Source organism: Myxine glutinosa, chromosome 11 (assembly GCF_964187855.1).
Source record: "Myxine glutinosa chromosome 11, kmMyxGlut1.1, whole genome shotgun sequence".
In the NCBI taxonomy this organism is placed as follows: Eukaryota; Metazoa; Chordata; class Myxini; order Myxiniformes; family Myxinidae; genus Myxine; species Myxine glutinosa.
Window position 1 is genome coordinate 79,972,377 of NC_136271.1, and position 23,188 is coordinate 79,995,564.

The following is a 23,188-nucleotide window of genomic DNA, read 5'->3' on the forward strand; positions in this document are numbered from 1 at the left end:
TCTGCAGACTGTACATCAGTAAATGATGAGCTTAGGCATGGCAGTCAAACAATAGGTGTACCTGGTACTCCAGAAACCTCTGAAGAGGTAACCAAGGTTGCGGAGAATGATCCGTAACCTGACGAATTGATTTTCGTTAAGCCAATGCCAGTGTACGATGCACCTGTACAGGTAAAAGACCGCGTTATTGAGCAGGAGTCGTGCGATTCGGACGACACGTGTTCGAGTTTGGATCCTAATGAGATAGGGGATGCAGCTGGGGATTCGCAGGACTGCGAGGACTTAGATGCCCCCTCTCCTACCGAAGTAATTAAATTCCTTCATAATACTTTATGGAAAAAGATAAAACTTGTTGAATTTTTCCCACAATTGGACAAGTTCCAAGTCACTGCATCTCGCATCATAAGCGATCCGACAGCCTATGGTGCTAATGAGTCTCAGATGTACAGACTGAAAAAAATTGTTTCCATAGCAAGGAAAGAACTTCGACGATCTGCCACTTGATAAACTCTTAAAACTCGTTATGGTTTTATCTATTGCGAGTATAAACATAAACGGGGGCCGTGCCCCTATACGGAAGACACATTTACGGGTATTATTGGAGCAAAGGCATGTAGACATCGCCTCCCTGCAAGATGTACGTTGTGGGGATACCTGTTCAGCCGAATGGCAGAATACAATAAGAGGTTCTTGGTTTTTCAGTTCATTTGATTGTCCTAGAGCTGGAGTCGCTTTCTGGTTTCGACCAGGAATCTCATCCAGCCAAATAGCATTTCATGAAGTCAGGCGAGGTCATTTGGCCTTTGTTGTTTTTTCTTATGGAGGCCATAAGATCACATTGTTGAATGCCAATGTCCCAAGTGATCCTTCTCAAAGAAAAGAATATTTTTCCCTTCTTGATAATTGTTTAGCCCAAATTGATTTTGGTGGTCTTGTCTGCCTAGCTGGTGATTTCAATTGTACCTTAGAGCCATCTTTGGACCGTAATGGTATAGAACCACACCCTGAGAGTGCAAAACATTTGGCGGCTCTACTAGTAAAATATCACCTGGTTGATGGGTGGAGATTGCAGCACCCTGGGGTTAAGCAATTTTCATGGTGCCAAGCCTCTAATAACAGACTTTCCTTTGCTCGGTTAGATAAATTTTATATCAATAATGGGTTTCGGAATTTGATTTTGTCAACGGCGATTTTTCCCTCTGGTTTTTCGGATCATCATTTGGTTTCTCTAACATTGATTTTTCCCTCCGCCCCTCGTACGAGTGCCTATTGGGCCCTCAATGTGGAACTGCTAGAAGAACCGCATTTTTGTAATGCTTTCAGAGATTTTTGGGAGTCTCTCCATGCTCGGAAAAACACTTTCCAGAGCAGGAGGCAATGGTGGGATATTGCAAAAACCCATATCAAAAATTTTTGTACACAATATAATCTCTATCACTCGAGGGATAATTTTTTTATGATTTCTAAACTTGAAAAAGATATTCTCGAACTGCAAGCAAATCCTACCAAGTTGAGTAGCAGCACAAAAGAATACAAAGATTTTGTAAGCAAGAAGGAGCTGCTTCATCGCCTTGTTAAAGAACAGGCACAAGGGGCTTTAGTTCGGCTAAGAATGAAAAACTTAAAACTTCTTGACTCTCCTTCTAAGTATTTCTTCTCCTTGGAGAATAAGAATAAAGCACAACAGCAAATGCTATCATTGCAATCACCAGATGGTGGGATTGTAAGTCAACCTAAAACTATCAGAAGGTTAGTAAGTGATTATTTTTCCTCTCTTTTGTGTGCTAAAGAAGTTGATTTAGATGTTGCACATACCTTTGTTGAACCATTGCCCAAGTTGTGTGAATCGCAGCGAGTCTCGCTGGAGAGCACTATTACCCTGGGGGAATTGAGGCGCGCGCTTTTCGGTGTACCAACTGGTAAATCTCCTGGACTGGATGGCATTCCTCGTGAATTCTATGAAGCTTTTTGGGACATTATAGGAACTGAGCTTTTGGAAGTGCTCCAAGAAAGTTAACAAGTTGGGGAGCTTCCCCTAAGTTGCAGACGAACAGTTGTGTCCTTGCTACCAAAGAAAGGGGACACTCGGCTACTTCGGAATTGGCATCCAGTCTCTCTACTGTGCACCGACTACAAAATATTCTCCAAAGTCCTTGCCTCACGCTTAAAATCCGTCCTGCACTCGCTTGTCCACCCCGACCAAACTTGTTGCGTGCCTGGACGATCAATATGACAATCTTGGTGCTGTTCGTGACATTTCTGACGTGTGTGATTGCCTACGCAAGAGCACAGGCCTCGTCTTTATAGACCAAGAACATGCTTTTGATAGTGCAGATCACAAATATTTATTTGCTGTTCTGAAGGGTTTTGGTTTTGGTCCCACCTTTATATCATGCATCCAGTATTATCTATATAATAATACCGTAAGGACTCGACTTTGTTATCCCTTTTACGCCGCACCCAGTGACCCGATGCCCACGGCACTAATGGATTTACGATCTACGAACCGCGCTCTTTGTTTATCACGTACAGCCATACTCGAAAAATCTGAATTAGCCGACGTTGGGGCCCAAAAGCATCCGATTAACTGCCGATACGACGCCATCTTACGACGCCATCATATTGGCGTCTGCTGGGCGAAGGCGAAGCAAGCCGTCCGCTGATTGGACAGGCGAAGGCGAAAGCAAGCCGTCCACTGAGTGGACAATCCAGAGCATGCATTTGTGCCGGTGTCGGCGATCGTTGTTCATATACGCACTCTTCATTCTCATCTTTCTTCCTAACTCTTACTCAGACAAGCAAATCCCCTATGCCATCCATAATGGTACACTCTATCCATGCACCACATCCTCCCTTCTGTGGATGTTCCACGGGTTTCGGCTAGTATCATAATATTTATAGTTTGGTGAAAGTTAATAATGAACTGATTTCTCCTTTTTCTGTTTCAAGGGGTATAAGGCAGGGATGTCCCTTGTCTGGTCTCCTTTATATTCTTGCTATTGAGCCTCTTTTAGTTCGGTTTCGCAAGAAATTTTTGGGTTTCTCCGTTTCCCCTAAAAAAGTTGTAGCATATGCAGATGACATCTGCACTGCAATACAGTCTCAAGATGATGTATCCGAGTTAATCAGAGCACTCAATAATTTTAGTCTTGCTTGTTCGGCCAAGGTGAACTGGTCAAAGAGTTGTGCCACCTTCTTTGGACTACCTTCAGGTTTTTCTTTCCCGCCACTGCCAGGAAATTTGTCCTGGAAGAATGATGGCGTTTACCATTTGGGCGTGCACCTCAGTGATTCCCGACGCATTCAAAAAAACTGGGATGGATGAATTGAGAAAGTGCATTCCAAGCTACAAAAAATGGAAAGGGCTTCTTTGCAACCTATCCTACCATGGAAGAGCATTGGTGATCAATAACTTGGTCACTTCTACCCTGTGGCACAGGTTTATGGTCTTACAGCCACAAAAACGGCTCATCCAAACCATCCAGAAACATTTATTGTTTTTTTCTGGGGTGGTAAACACTGGCTCCGACCAGGCGTGCTCAGCCTTCCACGTAATGAGGGGGGTCAAGGGCTCGTTGATGTCAACAGCAGGCTCATGACTTTCCGCCTTCTTTTTGTGAAGAAGTTTCTTTACAGCCCCATGCATTGGGAGAGTTTAACCTTGTGTTTGCTGAAGCAAGCAGGTCGGCTGGGATATGGTCGCGAACTGTTTTTGCTTGATCTCCCGAAAATCGGTCCCATCACTTCCGCTGTACATGCAGAGTGTCATCAACGCCTGGCAACCCCCTTGTTGTTGCGTCGTGAGACCGGTTCCATTACCACCTCGACGTTCCTCAACGAACCAATCTTCTACAACCACCTTTTTTCAGCCATTCCTTCTTCCAGGACTTTTGTCCAGTACTTTGTGGGGTCAGATCTTCACTCTGTCCGTAATTTGTTGGACTTTCAAAGAGAAAGATGGAAGTCTGCTCACGAAATTTCTGCCAGCTCTGGTTTCAGGTCCATTCTGATTATTGGCCAGATTTTTTTTGCTATCTCAAGAGCGGCAAATAATCTTGGAGTAGAGTTCAGGAGCCTGTTTGAGTCTGCGGGTTTGCTTGACCAATATGCTTTCCCTGTTTTGCTTTTGAATTTTAATGGCAAATTTGTACCCCTTAACTCCATTGAGAAAGGGGCGTTACATGAATGTTGTGTGCGTTTTATTTTTGCCGATTTTGTAAAAGGCCCTTTTGGAGTTCAGTGGAGAGAGCACCTGTCAACTCCTTCACCTATTACTCCTGTGTGGCGCAGTCTATATGCACCCCCAATCTCCAAGCGTACGGGCGACCTGCAATGGAGGCTTGCACATTGGATTCTTCCTCATAACATTTTGTTGCACAAATTTTCAAATGACATTTCTGAAGTGTGCCCCTTTTGTGAAGGTCGTGAAACGCTTTATCATGCATATGTTGGGTGCAGAAGACTTGTTCCTTTGTTTAAGTTTTTGCATGCCAATATTTTGAAAATGGGGCTATTCTTTTTCTTCTGTTGAATTTATTTGTGGTTATCCTATTTCTGCTGTACATAAAGTTCGCTAAAGCAGTTTCAGACTTTTGGTTGCTGAAGGAAAAATGGCAATTTACAAAACAAGGAAAAAGAAGGTGGAAGGTGGTGAATTTTCTTTTTGTAATATTTTGTTGACCTTGAAAGTCCTGATTAGTTCTCGGATACAGCTTGAGTACCTGTATTGCAGCAAGTACGGAAAACAATAATTTTATGATAGATGGTGTGTTAAAAATGTTATTTGTTCTGTGAGGAACGAAACGCTTAATTTTGCTTTTTGATGTATTCATAGCTCTCGCATGAGCATTTCATTTAAAATTGTTTGTGTTTTTTCACATTTGGTTTGTAAAATATTTTTGTACTTGCTGGTTTCTTTTAAATATCCTTTGCTCCGTTTTTGTGTATTTATGATCCTTATGCAAATGTTTCTTTAAACTGGTTGCTTTGTTTACAACTGCTTTATGAGGTTTTTAAAATACTTTTATAATAAAAGGACACAAAAGTCTCTTCCTCCCTCTCTCTCTCTTTCTCTTTCTCTGTCTCTCATCCCCTCACTCTCTCTCTCTCACACAACCCACTACTCTCCCTCTCACACATACATTCTTACACTACACACACTCTACCCACTGTACTCTAATGCTCTTCAACTCCTCCAGTAATCACCACCTGTTTACAACACAACACATTTATTTTGTTCTTCTCTTCTCGTGTTTGTGGACCATCTTCCACAGAAGGTTCCATTGAAACTTGTACCCTCGAAAGCACGCGTTACCGTTTCCTGTTTGTTCATTTCCTTGCTTGTGTCCATCAAAGGTCCCACTGCCACAATTCCATGAGTCCAGTCCAGATCTTGTATTTAAACTGTCCCCGCTATTTGTCAACTTTTGTGAGCCTTCAACATAAAAAGTGCAGTTTGTGATTGGTTGTTATTATTACAGTTTGAATTTGATCCCAACCTCGTTTTTTTTTGTCGAGATTGAAGAAAGAACTGGTTTTATTTCATTGCGAACAGAACATGGGGAATGAGTATTGTTATATTTATATCAAATATTATTGATGCGCACAGATAATGTTGTGTTTTTAGGAAACATGTGACAAGGCAAGGTTGTGGAGATTTTATTTTCCAAAGTATTGAAAAGGTTGAAGCAATAACAAAGATGACTGGATGGTCAATTTACAGGCTCCCAACTAAGAACACATCCCCGTGTCCTTAAAACATTTATTTATTTATTTATTTACAGGAGTGAGACTCTTGGAAGAGCAAAGTAGAACTGACAGCGTGACAAACAACGGAATGGACACGCACAAGAGAGGAGGAGGAAACGTTGAAACTAGCAAGTTAGATGCGTGAATTATGAAGGGTTAATGGCAGTAATCGGAATCACAAGTGATGGTCTACGCTCCGTGCTTGAAGCCTTGGAGGGATGAGTGCAACAAAACAGCCGCAAAGGTGGTTCCATAGACAGGAGAGGTAAGGAATAAAAGCCCAACCAGGAGGGTTGGAGAGGAGAGAAACAATATCAGAAAATAGATGATAGAAAACAGAGAGACCACTAACTTGTGAGAGCAACACAGCTCATGTTTCAGCCTCAGCATGGAAGATACCAATAATTTTGAACGCTTTAGGTTCCACTAACTTCTCAGGTGAGAAAGCTCGAGAGTCCAATAGGCAGTGGGTACGATGGAGTAAGGTATGTGCAAACTGGGATAGGTGAGGAGCTCCGATTTCCCAAGGAAAAACTGATCGATGGAGGATGCCCAGTCTGTATCTGGCTTTGCAAGCCAGATTTGCTTTGTGGTCGGCCCAGGAAAAGTCATGCCTGATGGTGAGGCCTGGAAGTTCAAGAGACCCAAGTTCTTCCAGTGGATGACCAAGGTTCGTTTGACAATCCTTCCAGAGCGACTGAGATTTCCCAGGATTGCAGGACATGTTCCATTTCTCAGACCAGTGTCTAATCATTTACAATCAGCAGAGACACAGCTTCTGTCTGCCTCGCAGAAGGATATTGTCATGTACAACAGAATGTGGAGTCATCACAAAAAAGGGGGAAAAAGGGAAGAGGATTTTCCAGAGCATCTGAGAGGTCATTTGTAGAGTCTGAGGAACAAGACTGGCCCCAAACTGCCTCGAGAAAGAGGATCCATTGATGGCAAAATTTTGATTGGGTGAGTGGAGTCAGTCAGAAATAAAGGAATGAATGGAGGTGGCCTATGCCACAGGCAGAGCTTGACAAGCAAAGGAGAATGCCAGACTGTCAAATGCCCAAGCCGTATCCAAGGAGACTGTCGAAACCGTTTGCGATTGAGAGCCTCAAACCATTGCTGAGAGAGGAGTGGAAGCATGTCCAGAGTTGTGTGACGGAAGCAATCCAAACTGATGGTCAGAGATCAGATTGTTTGAAAACAGACATGACATCAGAAATCAATGATGGATTTCATTACTTGGCACTTGTAATTGGAAGCCAGCTCACTGGCTTAGAGTTGGTATGGTCTGTTGTGCACCCTTAATGTTGACAGGAGTGATGTTTGCTGACTTTCATGCAGAGGGCAGGTGGCCAAAGAAGGAGGGACTGAATAGGGCAGATCGAGGAGAAGCAAGAATGGTAGAGTAGGATTTGAGAACATGGGCACTGATGCCCTCGCCGAAGTAGGATCAAGGCCGGACTTGACTTTCGCTACCTTCTCATGAGAGAAAGTGAGAAGGACATATAGTCCAGCAGACAGTGGGTACATTTTGATAAGATGGGGACAGAACAGGATGGGTTGGGATACGAGATTTGTAGGTGAAGACAGAGTTTAGACATTCTGCCTTATCTTGGGCAAAGTCTCTAGTAATATAGTCTGTGGTGAGGGACAGGATGTAAGAGGAGCATACACCAAAGACAGACCTGACAAAGCACCATCGTTACTTGGAGGTAGGAGACTGGTTGGATAGTTTGGCCTTTAGATTTGTAAGACACTATTTTCTGGCTTGCCTCAGGATGGACACACGCTTGTTGATGAGCCTTTCAGAATAAGCGATAGTTATCCTGATTCAGGTTAGCATTCCATACTGAGAAAGCAGGCGCCTTGACTGCACCCGCATCCTAACAGGATTCAACATACCAAGGTCCACATCATGGGTAGGAAAGCTGCAGACAGGATGGGATAAAATGGTGCACGAGAGAATGCGTTCTCTTGCGGAATCAATAACAGGTGCTGTACAGATAATGGTCCAAATATTTTGTGAGAAGTCAGATTTAAATCCCTTGCAGTTGTCCTGTTCAAACAGCCATATTTTGTATCATTGAGGTGGGTCACTTACATTAGCCAGGGAGATATATGGTCCTTGGAAATAAAGTAATCAGAAGAGGAACAAGATTGATTGGAAGGAAATTTAGTCATTACAAGGTCCAAGAGAGAGAGGACATGCTAGGAATAGAAATCTCAGTAGGGAAATTGAAAGATTGGTTCAAACCTACAGAGACTCGGAAATCTTTTCTGCAACGCCATGGCTGGCGGTTCCTCAACCAACACCTGGTTCCTGAATCACTGACATGGTGACAGTTAAAATCACAGCAGATGAAAAACAGGGAATCAGAATATGTGATTACGAGTTCATCCATGTTAGTTACGAGGGACGAGATGAGTTAGGAGATTTCAGAGGGACGATCCGTGGACCGAACATTTGTCCGATCGACAGAATTGGGGAAAAGAATTGTCTGCAGAGGAAGAGATTGAGATGAAGAAAAAGAAAACGAGGTGTTCATGATGGAGATATTCAGAAAATGAAGCATTTCTAGATGTCATGAAAAGCTTTTAAAGTAAAAAGCAAATTAGTTATATTAGGTATTGAGAATGAAAGACCTAAAGAATGAGTTAGTGATGTTTTCACGTTTAAAGGGTTTTTTGAAAAGAGGAGAAGGGGAGGAGGAAGAGGTACAATAGAAGGTCTTAGTGTGCAGGTAGTCCACCCAGGATAAATAAGTATAATGATGCACGCTTTCCAGCCGAGCCCTGGAGAGATTAGGCCAGAGAAAAAAAAATCACAATTTTGACAAGACATGACCGAGAATGTATTGAGAAGACGTGGAAATGGGTTAAAAACACAAATAACAGCACGGGGATAAAACGACAACAGAAAAACAGGGCAGAACTGGTATGGGAATCTTAGCCTTGAAGCAGCAGGTAAAGGCCAATGCACATGATGCGTGGAATGGGAAACCGAAAACACTCTTACCAAAACACCTGTGTCATCCACCCAGTCCTTTCCCATTGTCTCTGATCCACAGGCCACATTTACACCGCAAATGAAAATTTGGTTTCCAAAGAGGTTTTTGGTGCAATGGTTACCATAACCCTAGCTAAGTTGCACACAAGGCCGTGTGCTCACTGTGCCAGTGATGCATCACGCCGCCGCAGGACCAACTGTTGCAGTGTGCGCACAATGGCGGAAGGATGTGTGGTGAGAGCGTGGCGGGCTGTGCCATCCAGCATTATGATGGTCGATGGGTAAGGCAGGCTGTGTTGGAGATTCTCCTGGCTCCGTTCCCAAGCCTGAGGTGAAGGGGACATTACAAAAACGTAAGGTTGGTCGTAAGGTCGTAAAAACGTAAGGTTTAAAGATTTGCAGTTTTATATGATAATAAACTTCCATCCAGGCCTGAGTTCCATTTAATTTTTCTCTTTACTTCTCTCAAAGCAAATTAACCCTCTGGCCACCTGTTCCACAGTCAAGAGATGGTCCCAAAGCTGCTGCTCTCTTGTTACCTCCGCCACCGAAGGTGGATGAAGGTTATGTTTTCACCCCCTGTCTGTCCGTTTGTCTGTCTGTCTGTGAACAAAATATCTCAAAAAGTTGTGGATGGATTCAAACGAAATTTGACAGAGAGGTAGTGTGTGTGACAAGGACGAAATGATTAGATTTTGGTGAAGATCCAGATTCGGATCGGGCTACTAGAATTTTTAAGTGATTCTTCACCATTGAGCGCTCGGGATAAAACCGACATATAGCACGGTATCTCAAAAAGTTATGGACGAGTTATGACTAAACATGGTGGACGAGTTGGTTAGGTGACAAGAACAAGCCGATTCGATTTTGGTTCAAGTCGGAATCCAGATCCAGCCTATCAGTGGGATACAAAACAAACTGTTCAGCCTGGCGGAGGTATGCACTCGACTGAATGCCGTTTTAGCCTCTTGCTGTTTTTTTTTTTAGCATCTTAAGAACATTATAGGAATGACCGAAACTCGTGCATTGGAACAAGGCTATATATCTAAAGAGATTAAAAAAAAATTAAGTCATAAAAAACTACAACGGCACTCGGTAGAGCGCATACCTCCGCCAGGCTGAACCGTTGTTTTGTATCCACTGATAGGCTGGATCTGGATTCTGACCTGAACCAAAATCGAATTGGCTTGTTTTTGTCCCCTAACCAACTCATCCACCAAGTTTTGTTACCAGTCATCCACAACTTCCTGCTATATATCATTTTGGGCCAATCTCTCAACGGTGAACAATCACTTAAGAAACTTAACTTAAGAAAAGAAACTTGAGAAAAGAAACTTGAGAAAATAAACTTAAGAAAAGAAACTTGAGAAAAGAAACTTGAGAAAAGCAACTTAAGAAAAGAAACTTAAGAAAAGAAACTTAAGAAAAGAAACTTGAGAAAAGAAACTTAAGAAAAGAAACTTAAGAAAATAAACTTAAGAAAATTAACTTAAGAAAATAAACTTAAGAAAATAAACTTAAGATAAGTATCCAGATCTTCACCAAACTCGAATGACTTTGTCCTTGTCAAACACCCAACCTGTCTACTAAGTATTTTCCGAATCCATGCACAACTTTTTGAGATATTCTGTTCACAGACAGAGGTGAAAACATAACCTCCGCCCACCAATGGTGGTAGAAGTAATTATCCATCAACAACAAATATGACATACAGAAAAGCAAATTATGGTCGGGCCAATGCAGATGATCTGTTGAGGAGAAAACACCCATCTTCCAGGAATGCATTGCGAATGGAAACCAAGTTCACCAAGAGTAATATTACTGAGGCTGCAATTTCCCTGCGAAATGGAAAATATAATTAATTGTAGTTCGTATGTGCAGCAAATCTAAAATGCAAACGCTTTGAGACTCAACAATTGTTTGCAGAACTAAGCAGTCACACAACCACGTTTTTATAACCACCTTAAAACCTTAAAATTAATAGTAGTCAGAGATAAAGAAGAATGATGCAATTTGAATCTGACTCTTGCTACGTATGGTGTGGTGGAGGGAAATGGTGCTTGGAAATGATCCAAGCACATGTATGTGTATGTATGTACAGTCACGTGAAAAAGTAAGTACACCCCATGTAAAGTTTTGACTTTTTCAACATATTTCAACATACAGCTATTTGATCTTCATTTCAACAATATTGATAGATAAAGGTGATATAATATAACAAATATCAAGAAACATTTACATTTTGTAGTCCATTGTATAATTTAAAAAAACATAAATGCAAATTTTGCATGTGGAAAAAGTAAGTACACCCCTACATTTATCACTACTTCAAATACCTAAAATTAGAATCAGGTGCACCAGCGCAGGTGAAAATGATTAGAACATCGTCAGAGAGGATCTTGGAGGAACCTGTCTTATTTAAACCTCAGACATTTAGTTTGGTATGCTCTTTGTTGTTGAAGTGTGCGGCGTCACCATGCCTATATCAAAAGAGCTCTCTGAGGCCTTCAGAAAGCAGGTTATAGATGCCTACGAGTCTGGGAAGGGGTTTAAAAAGGTCTCCAAACAATTTGAAATCAATCATTCGACTGTCCGGAAGATCATCTACAAGTGGAGAAGATTCCAAACAACTGCCAACTTGTTCAGGCCAGGCTGCCCCAGCAAGTTCAGCCTGAGAGCAGACCGCAAGATGCTGAAAGAAGTCTCTAAGAACCCCAGAATGTCATCACGGGACCTACAGGTAGCTCTTGCCACTGTTGATGTCAAAGTGCACGAGTCTACCATTAGAAAGACGCTGCACAAATTTGATCTACATGGGAGGTGTGCCAGGAGGAAACCTTTGCTGTCCAGAAAGAACATCAGGGCAAGACTAAAGTTTGCCAATGAACACCGAGGCAAAGACCAGCACTTCTGGAACAATGTGCTCTGGACAGATGAGTCAAAGGTAGAGCTATTTGGCCACAGTACCACAAGACATGGTTGGTGAAAACCAAAGACAGCATTTCACCACAAGAACCTGATACCAACTGTAAAGCATGGTGGTGGAAATATTATGGTTTGGGGCAGCTTTGCTCCATCAGGGCCTGGGCAGCTCTCCATCATAGAATCCACTATGAATTCTTCATTGTACCAGAGGGTGCTTGAAGATAATGTGAGGCCATCTGTCGGAAAGTTGAAGCTCAACCGAAGGTGGACCTTGCAACATGACAATGACCCTAAACATACCAGTAAATCCACCAAGGATTGGCTGACAAGAAAGAAATGAAGGGTTCTGGAATGGCGAAGTCAAAGCCCGGATCTAAATCCCATTGAGATGTTGTGGGGAGATTTGAAACGAGCTGTGCATGCAAGAAACCCCTCAAACATCGCACAGCTGAAAGAATTCTGCATGGAGGAGTGGGCAAAAATTTCTCCCAGTCGATGTCAGAGACTGGTAGACAATTATAAGAAACGCTTATTCGAGGTTGTTTCTGCCAAAGGGGGCAATACCACCTATTAGAGCCAAGGGTGTACTTACTTTTTCCACATGCGAAATTTGCATTTATGTTTATTTAAATTATACAATGGACTACAAAATGTAAATGCTTCATGATATTTGTTATATTACTAGGGCATGCCCGTACTATATATAAGCTAGGACGTGCCCGTACGTGGGTGCCCGTTCCTTGCCAAAAAAAAAAAAAAAAAAAAAAATTTGTGTAGGGGTGTGTGTGTGTAAACATCCTAGGGCGTGCCCGTACGTGGGTGCAAAAAAACATGCGTGCAAACAACAACAACAAAAAAAAACTTTGAAACCACGTGGCAGTAACGACCACAGAACCCCCCTCCCTCTATTTACATGAATGGTTTGGTCCATTCGCAACGACCACAGAACCCCCCCCTCTATTTACATGAATGGTTTGGTCCATTCGCAAAGCCAAAGCGAACGACCACAGAACCCCCCCCCCTCTATTTACATGAATGGTTTGGTCCATTCGCAAAGCCAAAGCGAACGACCACAGAACACCCCCCCCCCCCCCCCCCCCTCTATTTACATGAATGGTTTGGTCCATTCGCAAAGCCAAAGCGAACGGCGAACGGCTAAATCGCCATAGCTCGGTAAGTACTTGTCCGATTAATTTAAAACCTTGAAAAGGCACATCCTCGGGTCCCCAGCAATATACCTGGCAAGTTTCAAGTATATCGGACCGGTAGTTGTCGAGAAACAGCGGTCACAGACAAACAAACGTACAAACGTACAAACGTACAAACGTACAAACGTACAAACGTACAAACAAACAAACAGAGATTACTGGAATTATAGATAGATATCACCTTTATCTATCAATATTGTTGAAATGAAGATCAAATAGCTGTATGTTGAAATATGTTGAAAAAGTCAAAACTTTACATAGAGTGTACTTACTTTTTCACATGACTGTATATATATACATATAAAAAAATATATAGTGTATATATATATACATATTGTTATGAATTTTGGGGTGGAGTGATATATAGATTCAGGTAGATCTTTTTTAGGTAGTGTGCTCCGATTATCGTGATAGGGAACCCCACATGTAATAAGTTTGTTTAGGCGGTTTGTTCGCGGAAGTGTATCTTTGTGGTCATACGAGGAGCCATCCTCGTTTATATGTGCTTGTGCTAATTATCGTCGGGATTATGCTAATTCCCCTGTGTGTGAGACCTTGTGACTTATCCTTGTATATGTATGTATGTATATGTATATGTATACATGTGTATAATATATGTATGTATTACTTCAATGTGATGGTCATGACATGGAATTTCTTGAGGGTGATGTACTTTTTCATGTCATGGAATACTGAGAATGGAGCCACCAATGATATCTGATCCGATGTTAATCTCCATTAAATTTTATGTGGAGGCAACCAATTACGATTCACTCGATGTCATAATCGTGAGAGTTCTTCCAGCCGTGGAGTTATGGACGCAAAGAAGTTATCAATCAGCTAATTGGCAGAAGCCTAGCTCGTCCTGTCAAAACCATCTCCAACGTCGTACACAAGCAACCAATGCCGAAATATGAACATGCAGTGGCACGTTAAAAAAGATACCTTGTTGACATGTTCAGGAAGTTGTTCATCATACATCTTCCAAGAAATTACAGTCACGTCCACATGCTTCGGATGAGGTTTAAACCTGGAAATATCGCTGCAATGTAAAAATAAATAAATAAAGTTAATAACGAACAAAAACCAATGCAAATGACATGCAATGGCTGAACCACAAAAAGCCAACACTGGATGAACCATAACATGCTCACACTGGCTCACAGATGGGAGCCGTGCCGAAGTTCGAGTGGCGAGAGGCGGTGGCGAGGGCGATCAATTTTGCAGGCCCCAGCACCAGCTTCTCAAATTGCCACGCGAATGCAGAGCCATGACCAGCGTACCCATGTTTCACCTCCCAGCATCTTTCCAAGGAAAGGCCACCACAAACCTCTACCTCCACCATTTGTCTCACTCTTTTGTCCATATTGTGTCCCTGAACATGTGACGAGTTTAGTTTAAACTTTAGTCGTTCAAACCGCTTTCCTCTATCACAAGCACGCCGGTAGATTTTCATATTATCGTCGTTTATCATTCACTCTTTCCTGTGTCCCCATACTTGTAATTTACTGAACATGTTCGTTTTTATGCCACTGTTGCAGCCCTCTGATGTAGCCAAATTATCATTAAACTCAACACATTCCGAGCTATGTCGTGCAGTGTGATTATTTAATTATCAAAACCACATCACACGGCGGACTTGTCGGGGATGTGCAGAACAACTCCGCTCAGGCGTCCTGGAGATTCATCTCCAGGGATCTTGGGTCCGCTACAAGCTTCGGCCAGTGTGGGTGTGTTATGATTCAACCAGTGTGAGTGTTTGTTCACACCACAATAAATGAATGGTGCATTGGAGTGACAGAGTATATGATCAGCAAAGTGTGATACAATAGCATGAGAGAAAGCCAGACTCCTCAGAGAGAGGTGTCTTTGGGCAAGTGTGTAGAAGCCAGGTGTCTATCTTAAAGCATCACTGCTGTCACCTCATCAAACATGCTTTTTATGGCAATGATAAAGATGAGCTCTTAAACATCGGTAACGACATTGTAATAAAAGAGCTCTGACTTAACCAATGATAATGCAGGTGAGATATGGTGATATGGGAAGTGCAGACAAATTGATATAGACTGGTGATGTGGGAAGTGCAGACAGATAGACATAGACAGGAAGCAAAACATCCACAACAATGTGCATCGTTCAAATCCCCAGGCACTGTGCAGCCCCCCCCACCCCCCCCCCCCCCCACCCCTCGGCCTCCCACTCATTCATCCAGCAATTTTAAAAGGCTATTCCTGTAACCATAACTATATACCATGACAGAAAAATGATCATGCACCAATGTGACGATGAGATAACACGATTATTGGGATTCAAATTGAAATAAATTTGTTAGGAACATACAGACTTGCCATTTAATATGGAATATTTTTTTTGTGGGGGTGAACTTGCTTTTCAAGATGACTTAGAACCAAAAGTTCATTGGAATTATGTTGAAATTATTCTAGATTTTGTTAATGTGACCTTCAAAAGAAACAAAAAACACATTTGACATTTCGAAGCAAATAAATTATCCTTGAAAGTGATCTAAACTGATTTCGAACTCAATTCATGGACAGTACTGTGTTAAACTTCTGTACGTTTTCTAGAAGTATCTCTTTATTTTGCACATTAGCCAAAAAAAAATTCAACAAAAACAAAAGCTAAACTAGAACGGGCACTCGGTAGAGCGCATACCTTCGCCGCAGCTACTGTTCTGTACTTGGCATGGGAGTGTAGGGAACAGAACAGTGTAGGGACAATCGCGGGAGATTGCGTTATAGTGATGACGTCCTGGATGGACATCTTCTTCTTCAGTCGCGCATAACTTTGAGTGAAATACGATCGAGTTAAAAATAGTCAGAATTTGAGCAAATCTGTTTCATTCGTTTGTTAATATGCCTCATCTATTGTCAAATCTGCAATTATAATTTTTTTTGAGGTTGAAATGATCGCGGGAGATCGCGTTATAGTGATGACGTCCTGGATGGACATCTTCTTCTTCAGTCGCTCATAACTTTGAGTGAAATACGATCGAGTTAAAAATAGTCAGAATTTGAGCAAATCTGTTTCCCAAAATCTAATCAAATGTGTCCCGTATAATAACCAATCATCCCACCAAATTTCATGCAATTCGGTTGAATACTTTTTGAGTTATGCGATTAACATACACACACACAGACATACAAATAAATACACAGCGATCAAAACATAACCTTCCGCTTTTGCGAAGGTAATTATGACTGGGATTACGGACAGTAAAATTACAGTTCAGTACTTCGTGTAACCCCCACGAGCATTCAGGAGAGCACGTATACGTCGAGGCATGCTGCTCACGAGATTTGCCAATTTTGGACAGGAATCACTTGCCATGCAGTGACAATAGCCTGCTGCAATTCACGCACAGAGGCAGGCTGCTGGTCCAAGTTGTCGATTTGAAGCGTTAATTCTGCCCACAAGTTCTCTATCGGATTCATATCCGGAGACATGGCAGGCCACTCCATATGCTCTACACCACGGTCAGCAAGAAAGTGTTGGATCATGCGAGCATGATGAGGCCGTGCATTGTCATCTTGGAAGACAAAGTTTCCTCAAAAGGCTGCACAAGCAAATGGAAGCAATGTTTCTTCCAGAATGGCCCTGTACTTGAACTGGTTCAGGTTTCCATTCAGAACAACCAGGTCAGTTTTGCCCCCTGCATGAAAAGCAGCTCAAACGGTCACCCCACCACCTCCAGCTTGGACTCTTGGCACTATACAATCTTCGTTGTGGGCTTCATGCACTTGTCTGCGCACTCGGACGCGGCCATCTTGACGATAGACCAGAAATCTAGACTCGTCACTGAAGGTCACGTGATTCCAGTGTCCTGGCTGCCATTGACGGTGCTCTCTGGCCCACTGCAATCGGCACTGGCTGTGTTGTCTGGTCAGGCGTGGCTTTCCCATGGGACGCCTGCCACGATAGCCTGCTTGAACCAGTCGTTGGTTTACTAGCCTTCTGGATACAGGCACATTTGTCAGTTGCTGCCACTCAGCCTTAAGCCGATTAGCTGACTTGGTATGGCCATTGCAGACTAACCGGTGCATCTGGCGATCATCTCTCCTTGTGGTTCTGCGTGGACGTCCTGGCCTCGGTATTGGAGTAGGGACACCCCTCTGAGCATTTCTTTTCAGGATCTTTGACACCTGACCTTGAGTGATGCCATACTGCCGAGCAATAGCACGCTGTTTCATGCCAAAATTTCTTAAAGCCACCAATCCATGACAAACAGCATTGTCAAGTTGACGGACCATCTCCAGAGGAGATGCCCCCGGCAATAACTTTTGTAGACGTGCAGCAGTTGTTTTCCACTAATACAGAACGCAACAACCCTTATATACCTGATTGTGAAGCCAGTCGTCAAATGTACCTGTCCTTACATTTTGTCACGCCACCTGTGATATAATCCTGTTATTGACTTCTTGCTGTGAAAGACAATCAGTGACATGGTTCTTTCAACAAAGACATCACCGAAGGGTAAAAGAAACTCACCAGATTGATATACTGAGTTCAGAAAGTAAACCCAAGTCAAGAAAAAAAAAAAATTCCATATTAAATGTCAAGTCTGTATGAACTGAAAAACAACTTGCTGACTCATCAACTCCTCATTTTCACTGGTTTCTCTAAGCTATGGTCTTATAACACTCACTTAACCCAGTAGGTACGCTCCCCAAGCAAATGTATAATATTTTAGATGTGCCTGTGAATCGAGGAGAGCTCCTTCGGTGATCTGTCACCTTCCTTCCATGCTGCAATGTCACCTTATCAACCCGAATAAGACCATGGTGTTGCTGTCACACACCATGTCGTAATAACGGGAATCCAAGTCCTCAGGGGACGAACCCCAACAGGCACAACAGCACGTTAATAATGGGACATGAAAATTTTACATTAAAATAAAGAAATAAATAAACAAATATGTAGGTAGTAGACATGGTAAAGTGTGCACAAATAAATAAATAATCCAGGATGGTACGGAGGTAATAGTTTGGTAAAAGGTAGATAAATAAATAAATAATCCAAGTTGGTATGGAGGTAATAGCTTGGTAAAAGGTAGGTAAATAAATAAATAATCCAAGTTGGTATGGAGGTAATAGGATGGTAAAAGGTAGATAAATAAATAAATAATCCTGTACTGCCTCACACCTAGCTCGACTTCACGCTGTTGAAACCAAAGCTTTCAGAATCATTGGAATCTCCTGTGATGAAGCTAACTCCGAGGGCCTTTCACTCACTCACCGCAGGCAGGTTGGTGGCCTTTCTGTCTTCTACCGACTCCTCTCCGGCCTTGCTTCCCCAGCTCTCTCTGTGCTCTGTCCCCCAAATATTCCTACAGGTCGCACAAGATCTGCCAGCTACCCTCTTATGGTTAAAACTGCCAAAATCTAGGCTCTCTGCTCACCTTCACTCTTTCATTCCCCTTTTCTCCCGCCTCTGGAACAAACTCCCCCCACTCCCTTCAATCCCACTCCTCCCTCCAGGTCTTTAAAACACCTGTTCACCACCATCTCTTATCTTCCCCCATCCAAAACCTTGATCTCTTCTACCCCCGCTAATTCAGCCCAGATACACTTTTTCGAAATTCCAACTTCTTTCCTGGAAGTCCTTGCAGTGTCCATATGTTTTATACCTCTCCCACCTCCCCCCAAGCCCTCTCCCTCCCACAGTTCTCTTGATGTCCCTGCTCTGAAATGTTGTGTTTGTGTCCTTCGCTCTCTCTCCCCATCTTGTCTACTGCTCCCCTTATTTTGTGTTTTATGTGTCGGTTTATGTCGGTTTGACTTTTTGTGTGATTAATGCTACCTCTTTCACGAGCCTCGATCTTGTATACAAAAAAAAAAAAAAAAAGTTGGTATGGAGGTAATAGAATGGTAAAAGGTAGATAAATAAATAAATAATCCAAGTTGGTGCGTTGGTAATGGAGATGTTAAAGTGTATAAAAACTGGTAATTAGCGTCTACAACCATCCTTGACCATTTTGTGGAACGTCAGCTGAGGCCCTTGTGAAAAAGGACTCGACTGGAAGTGCTCATTATTTATCTTCTATGTTGTCGATTGTGCCACACCGGCAGCAATTGTCCCACACCGCTGACCTGCCACATATGATAAGAGATTCGAGATGGTGCAAACCTTATCTCTGGAGTTTGAGCTGAGAAAATCTTTCAAACAAATACTGCAGAGCCCAAGCTGGTGTTTCTTCCCGGTAAATAGTTTCCCAGAAATTCCTGGAAAATAATTCAGGATTCCTGCCTTTTCCTGCTTTTTCGGTTCAGGCTTGGAAAATTTGGCTTCAAACCATCTCTCGAGGCAAGTGCAGATGTGTTTATGCTTGTGCAGTGTGCTCTGTGCACCTCTTTTCCCAACACGAGAGAAAGACTCATCAACTTTGTATCCACTCTCCAACCACTTCCACCTTATTAATATCCCTCCTCAAAGTTCTACACTCTCCAACAGTGCTGTACTATTCTCCATAAAAAAAATACGTTTCCAAAATTCCAAATTGACTCTGATCCCAAAATAATTTGACGTGTCATGTCCAGATATTACCGCATTCACATGCCAAATCAACGTCATTTTCGAGTAGAGGCTCCGGATGCCCGGATAGAATCCCGACCCAGGCGAGAAAGTGCACCTGGGTGGATGCGAATAAAGAAAGTGCATGTGACCCACCGCACTTGTACGATGCTCTCATTTATGAAGAAGTGCTCGTCCAACACCGCACCCGCATGCTGCAAACTGCATAGCAGAGACTTCTGTTTGAACGCACACCCACAATCAGCCAATCATCGGGAAGTAGGTCCAGCAGACAGTGGGAGAGGTCACAGCTAGACGTGCCTCATGGATGAGGGTGTGGGATCAATTTGTTGAGGAGCACCTTACCCCACCAAAGTTGAATTCCCAAGCACACAATAAAACATTCCTGGCACACTGTGAGCTGGAACAAATCCAGATTTCAAAATGAGAGAATTGTTTACTGCAGCACAAACACAAATCAAACTTTGCATTACATTATTTAAACAGGTGCCCTGGAAGGTGAGGTTAATTTCACAAAACAATGGGTGACATGCCAACTGTGCCATATTGCCTGGGCGAGTTCCACCGAGTGTGACACACACTGACTTTCCCCCATTTATTTACCTTCACCTCAATTTATATTTTTCTATCACCTTTGCAAATCATTTTAAAATGTCCATCGCAAGTTAACTGCAGATCGACAGGATGGAGCAGAGGTAACGCATTTGCCTTTGGGTTGTCTTTTCTGGGTTCGATTCCCGACGTGACTGCAAACTGTTGGAATGGTGTTGCATCACAAAGTGCCTCGAATAGATGTTAAGCTGGGTGTCCCATCTGCTAGGTTTAACTTGTAGACAAAGATCTTACAAAGTCCTTCATGGATAGTCGGTGAGTTATCGCCAGAACCCTGAACAAATGACAAAATTCTGCAGAAATTACCTTCAGTCTAATGTCAGGCCCGTAACCAGTTCATTGAAGACTTTGGCTAACCCCACAAGGAGATGGGAATAATGGCGGTTAAGGTAGTAGCAGTAGTAGTAATAGTCGTACTTGGAAATGGATAAATACAACACAGAATTGCAGATTTAATATGAAACTTTTCACAACTGCACAGCTTTGTAGCCTTTCCAACACAACGTGTAAAACATCAATAACTAGAAAGTTCATAGAACACCTTACCCCACGCAGTTTAGAGGACATGGGAAAGGTCTTTATAACTCTTGCTATGCGTTTCTGAGCACAAGTCGCGATTTTGTCTGAATCTCGATATTCCCTCGTCCTTAGAGTGCGAGCGGGAAAATTTGATTGGTCAAGATGGTACAGTCGTGGTCAAAAATATTGGCACCCTTGCACTTTTTTCAAATAATTCACAATTTTCTCGAAAAATAAGTTGAAATTGACAAAATAATTTGGTCTCCGCAATTCTTTATTTCACTGTTCATATTACAGAACCTTTATTTTTGATTCAGAACTTAATATATCCTTTTAAATCAGAAAATAAAAAGAAATGGCATTGACAAAATTATTGACTTAATATTGACCCCAGACTTAATATTTGTTAGCACAGCCTTTGGACAAAACAAATGCAGTCAAGCGCTTCCTCCAGCCATGAATGAGCTTCCTACATCTCTCTACTGGTAGGTTGGCCCACTCTTCTTGTGCAAACTGCTCCAGTTCTCCAGATTTGAAGTGTGCCTTCTCCCAACTGCTGTTTTCAGATCTGCCTGCAGGTGTTCAATGGGATTAGATCGACTCATTGCTGGCCACTTCAGAACAGTCCAGTGTTTTGTCTTGAACCATTCCTGGGTGCTTTTTGAAGTGAGTTTGGGGTCATTGTCCTGCTGCAAGACCCATGACCTTCGACGGAGACCCAGATTTCTGACACTGGGTTGAACATTGTGCTCCAAAATGCCTTGGTAATCTCCTGATTTCATGATGCCATGTATATATACAAGGCACCCAGTGCCAGAGGCAGCACAGCAACCCCCAAAAAATCACTGAACCTCCTCATGTGTTTGACTGTAGGGAAGGTGTTCCTTTCTTTATAAAACCACCGAAAGGTGGTTTTATAAAGAAATGCCATTTCACCTGCAGCCATTTCACCTGCAGGCAGATCTGAAAACAGCAGTTGGGAGAAGGCACACTTCAAATCTGGAGAACTGGAGCAGTTTGCACAAGAAGAGTGGGCCAACCTACCAGTAGAGAGATGTAGGAAGCTCATTCATGGCTGGAGGAAGCGCTTGACTGCATTTGTTTTGTCCAAAGGCTGTGCTAACAAATATGAAGTCTGGGGTCAATATTAAGTCAATAATTTTGTCAATGCCATTTCTTTTTATTTTCTGATTTAAAGGATATATTAAGTTCTGAATCAAAAATAAAGGTTCTGTAATATGAACAGTGAAATAAAGAATTGCGGAGACCAAATTATTTTGTCAATTTCAACTTATTTTTCGAGAAAATTGTGAGTTATTTGAAAAAAGTGCAAGGGTGCCAATATTTTTGGCCACGACTGTACCATCTTGACCAATCAAATTTTCCGCTCGCACTCTAAGGACGAGGGAATATCGAGATTCAGACAAAATCGCGACTTGTGCTCAGAAACGCATAGCAAGAGTTATAAAGACCTTTCCCATGTCCTCTAAACTGCGTGGGGTAAGGTGTGTTTGTGGGGTAAGGTTGGGTAACTGCGTGGGGTAAGGTTGGGTAACCAACCTAAAGGTGGTTTTATAAAGAAAGGAACACCTTACCTACAGTCAAACACATGAGGAGGTTCAGTGATTTTTTTGGGGTTGCTGTGCTGCCTCTGGCACTGGGTGCCTTGTATATACTAGGGCATTGCCCGTACTATATCTATATCTAAAATTATATCCCCCCCCTCTATTTACATGAAATGGTTTGGTCCAAAGCGAACGGCTTGCGAGTACGGTGACAATCCCCCCCCTCTATTTACATGCAATGGTTTGGTCCAAAGCGAACGGCTTCCGGAGTTTGGTAAAGAAATCGCCATCGCGTGCACAAACGCGCAGGAAAGCGAATGAATCGCAAATTCGGTTTTATTAGTTGTAAAACATAGTTTAACGCCAACATAGTTTGCAAACGTGAAATAAATGAATACGCTCTCAAATGTGCCATCCGAGGCAGAGTGTGTCCTCCACGTTCGGCACACGCGATCGTTCGCTGCTCTCTGATTGGTTGAATCGTTTTTTGGACATAGCTCGGTAAGTAATTGTCCGATTAATATGAAACCTTGAAAAGGCACATCCTCGGGTCCCCAGCAATATACCTGGCAAGTTAAAAGTATATCGGACCCGTGGTTGTCGAGAAACAGCGGTCACAGACAAACAGACGTACAGACGTACAGAGATTACTGGAATTATAGATAGATACATGGCATCATGAAATCAGGAGATTACCAAGGCATTTTGGAGCACAATGTTCAACCCAGTGTCAGAAATCTGGGTCTCCGTCGAAGGTCATGGGTCTTGCAGCAGGACAATGACCCCAAACTCACTTCAAAAAGCACCCAGGAATGGTTCAAGACAAAACACTGGACTGTTCTGAAGTGGGCAGAAATGAGTCGATCTAAATACCATTGAACACCTGCAGGCAGATCTGAAAACAGCAGTTGGGAGAAGGCACACTTCAAATCTGGGAGAACTGGAGCAGTTTGCACAAGAAGGCTTCATTTTGCCTTTCCCTGAAGCCTTTCTTTGAAGGCTTCATTTTGTTTTCTGGAAACATAGACATGATGTAGACGAAGAAGAAGAAGAAGAAG

General features: G+C 42.6%; 1 protein-coding gene across 1 annotated transcript in view; it reads right to left on the reverse strand.

Moving 5' to 3' along the window:
* Positions 1 to 5,642: 5,642 nt before the first annotated feature.
* Positions 5,643 to 23,188, reverse strand: part of LOC137411855 (uncharacterized) — a 49,287-nt gene continuing 31,741 nt past the window's right edge. The window contains exons 9-11 of the mRNA XM_068097140.2: positions 19,570 to 19,652; positions 13,831 to 13,927; positions 5,643 to 9,078 (exon numbers count right to left, since the gene is read on the reverse strand). Coding sequence (XP_067953241.2) covers positions 8,911 to 9,078; positions 13,831 to 13,927; positions 19,570 to 19,652 — 348 coding nt within the window. The 3' untranslated portion in view covers positions 5,643 to 8,910. The remainder of the gene's footprint in view (positions 9,079 to 13,830; positions 13,928 to 19,569; positions 19,653 to 23,188) is intronic.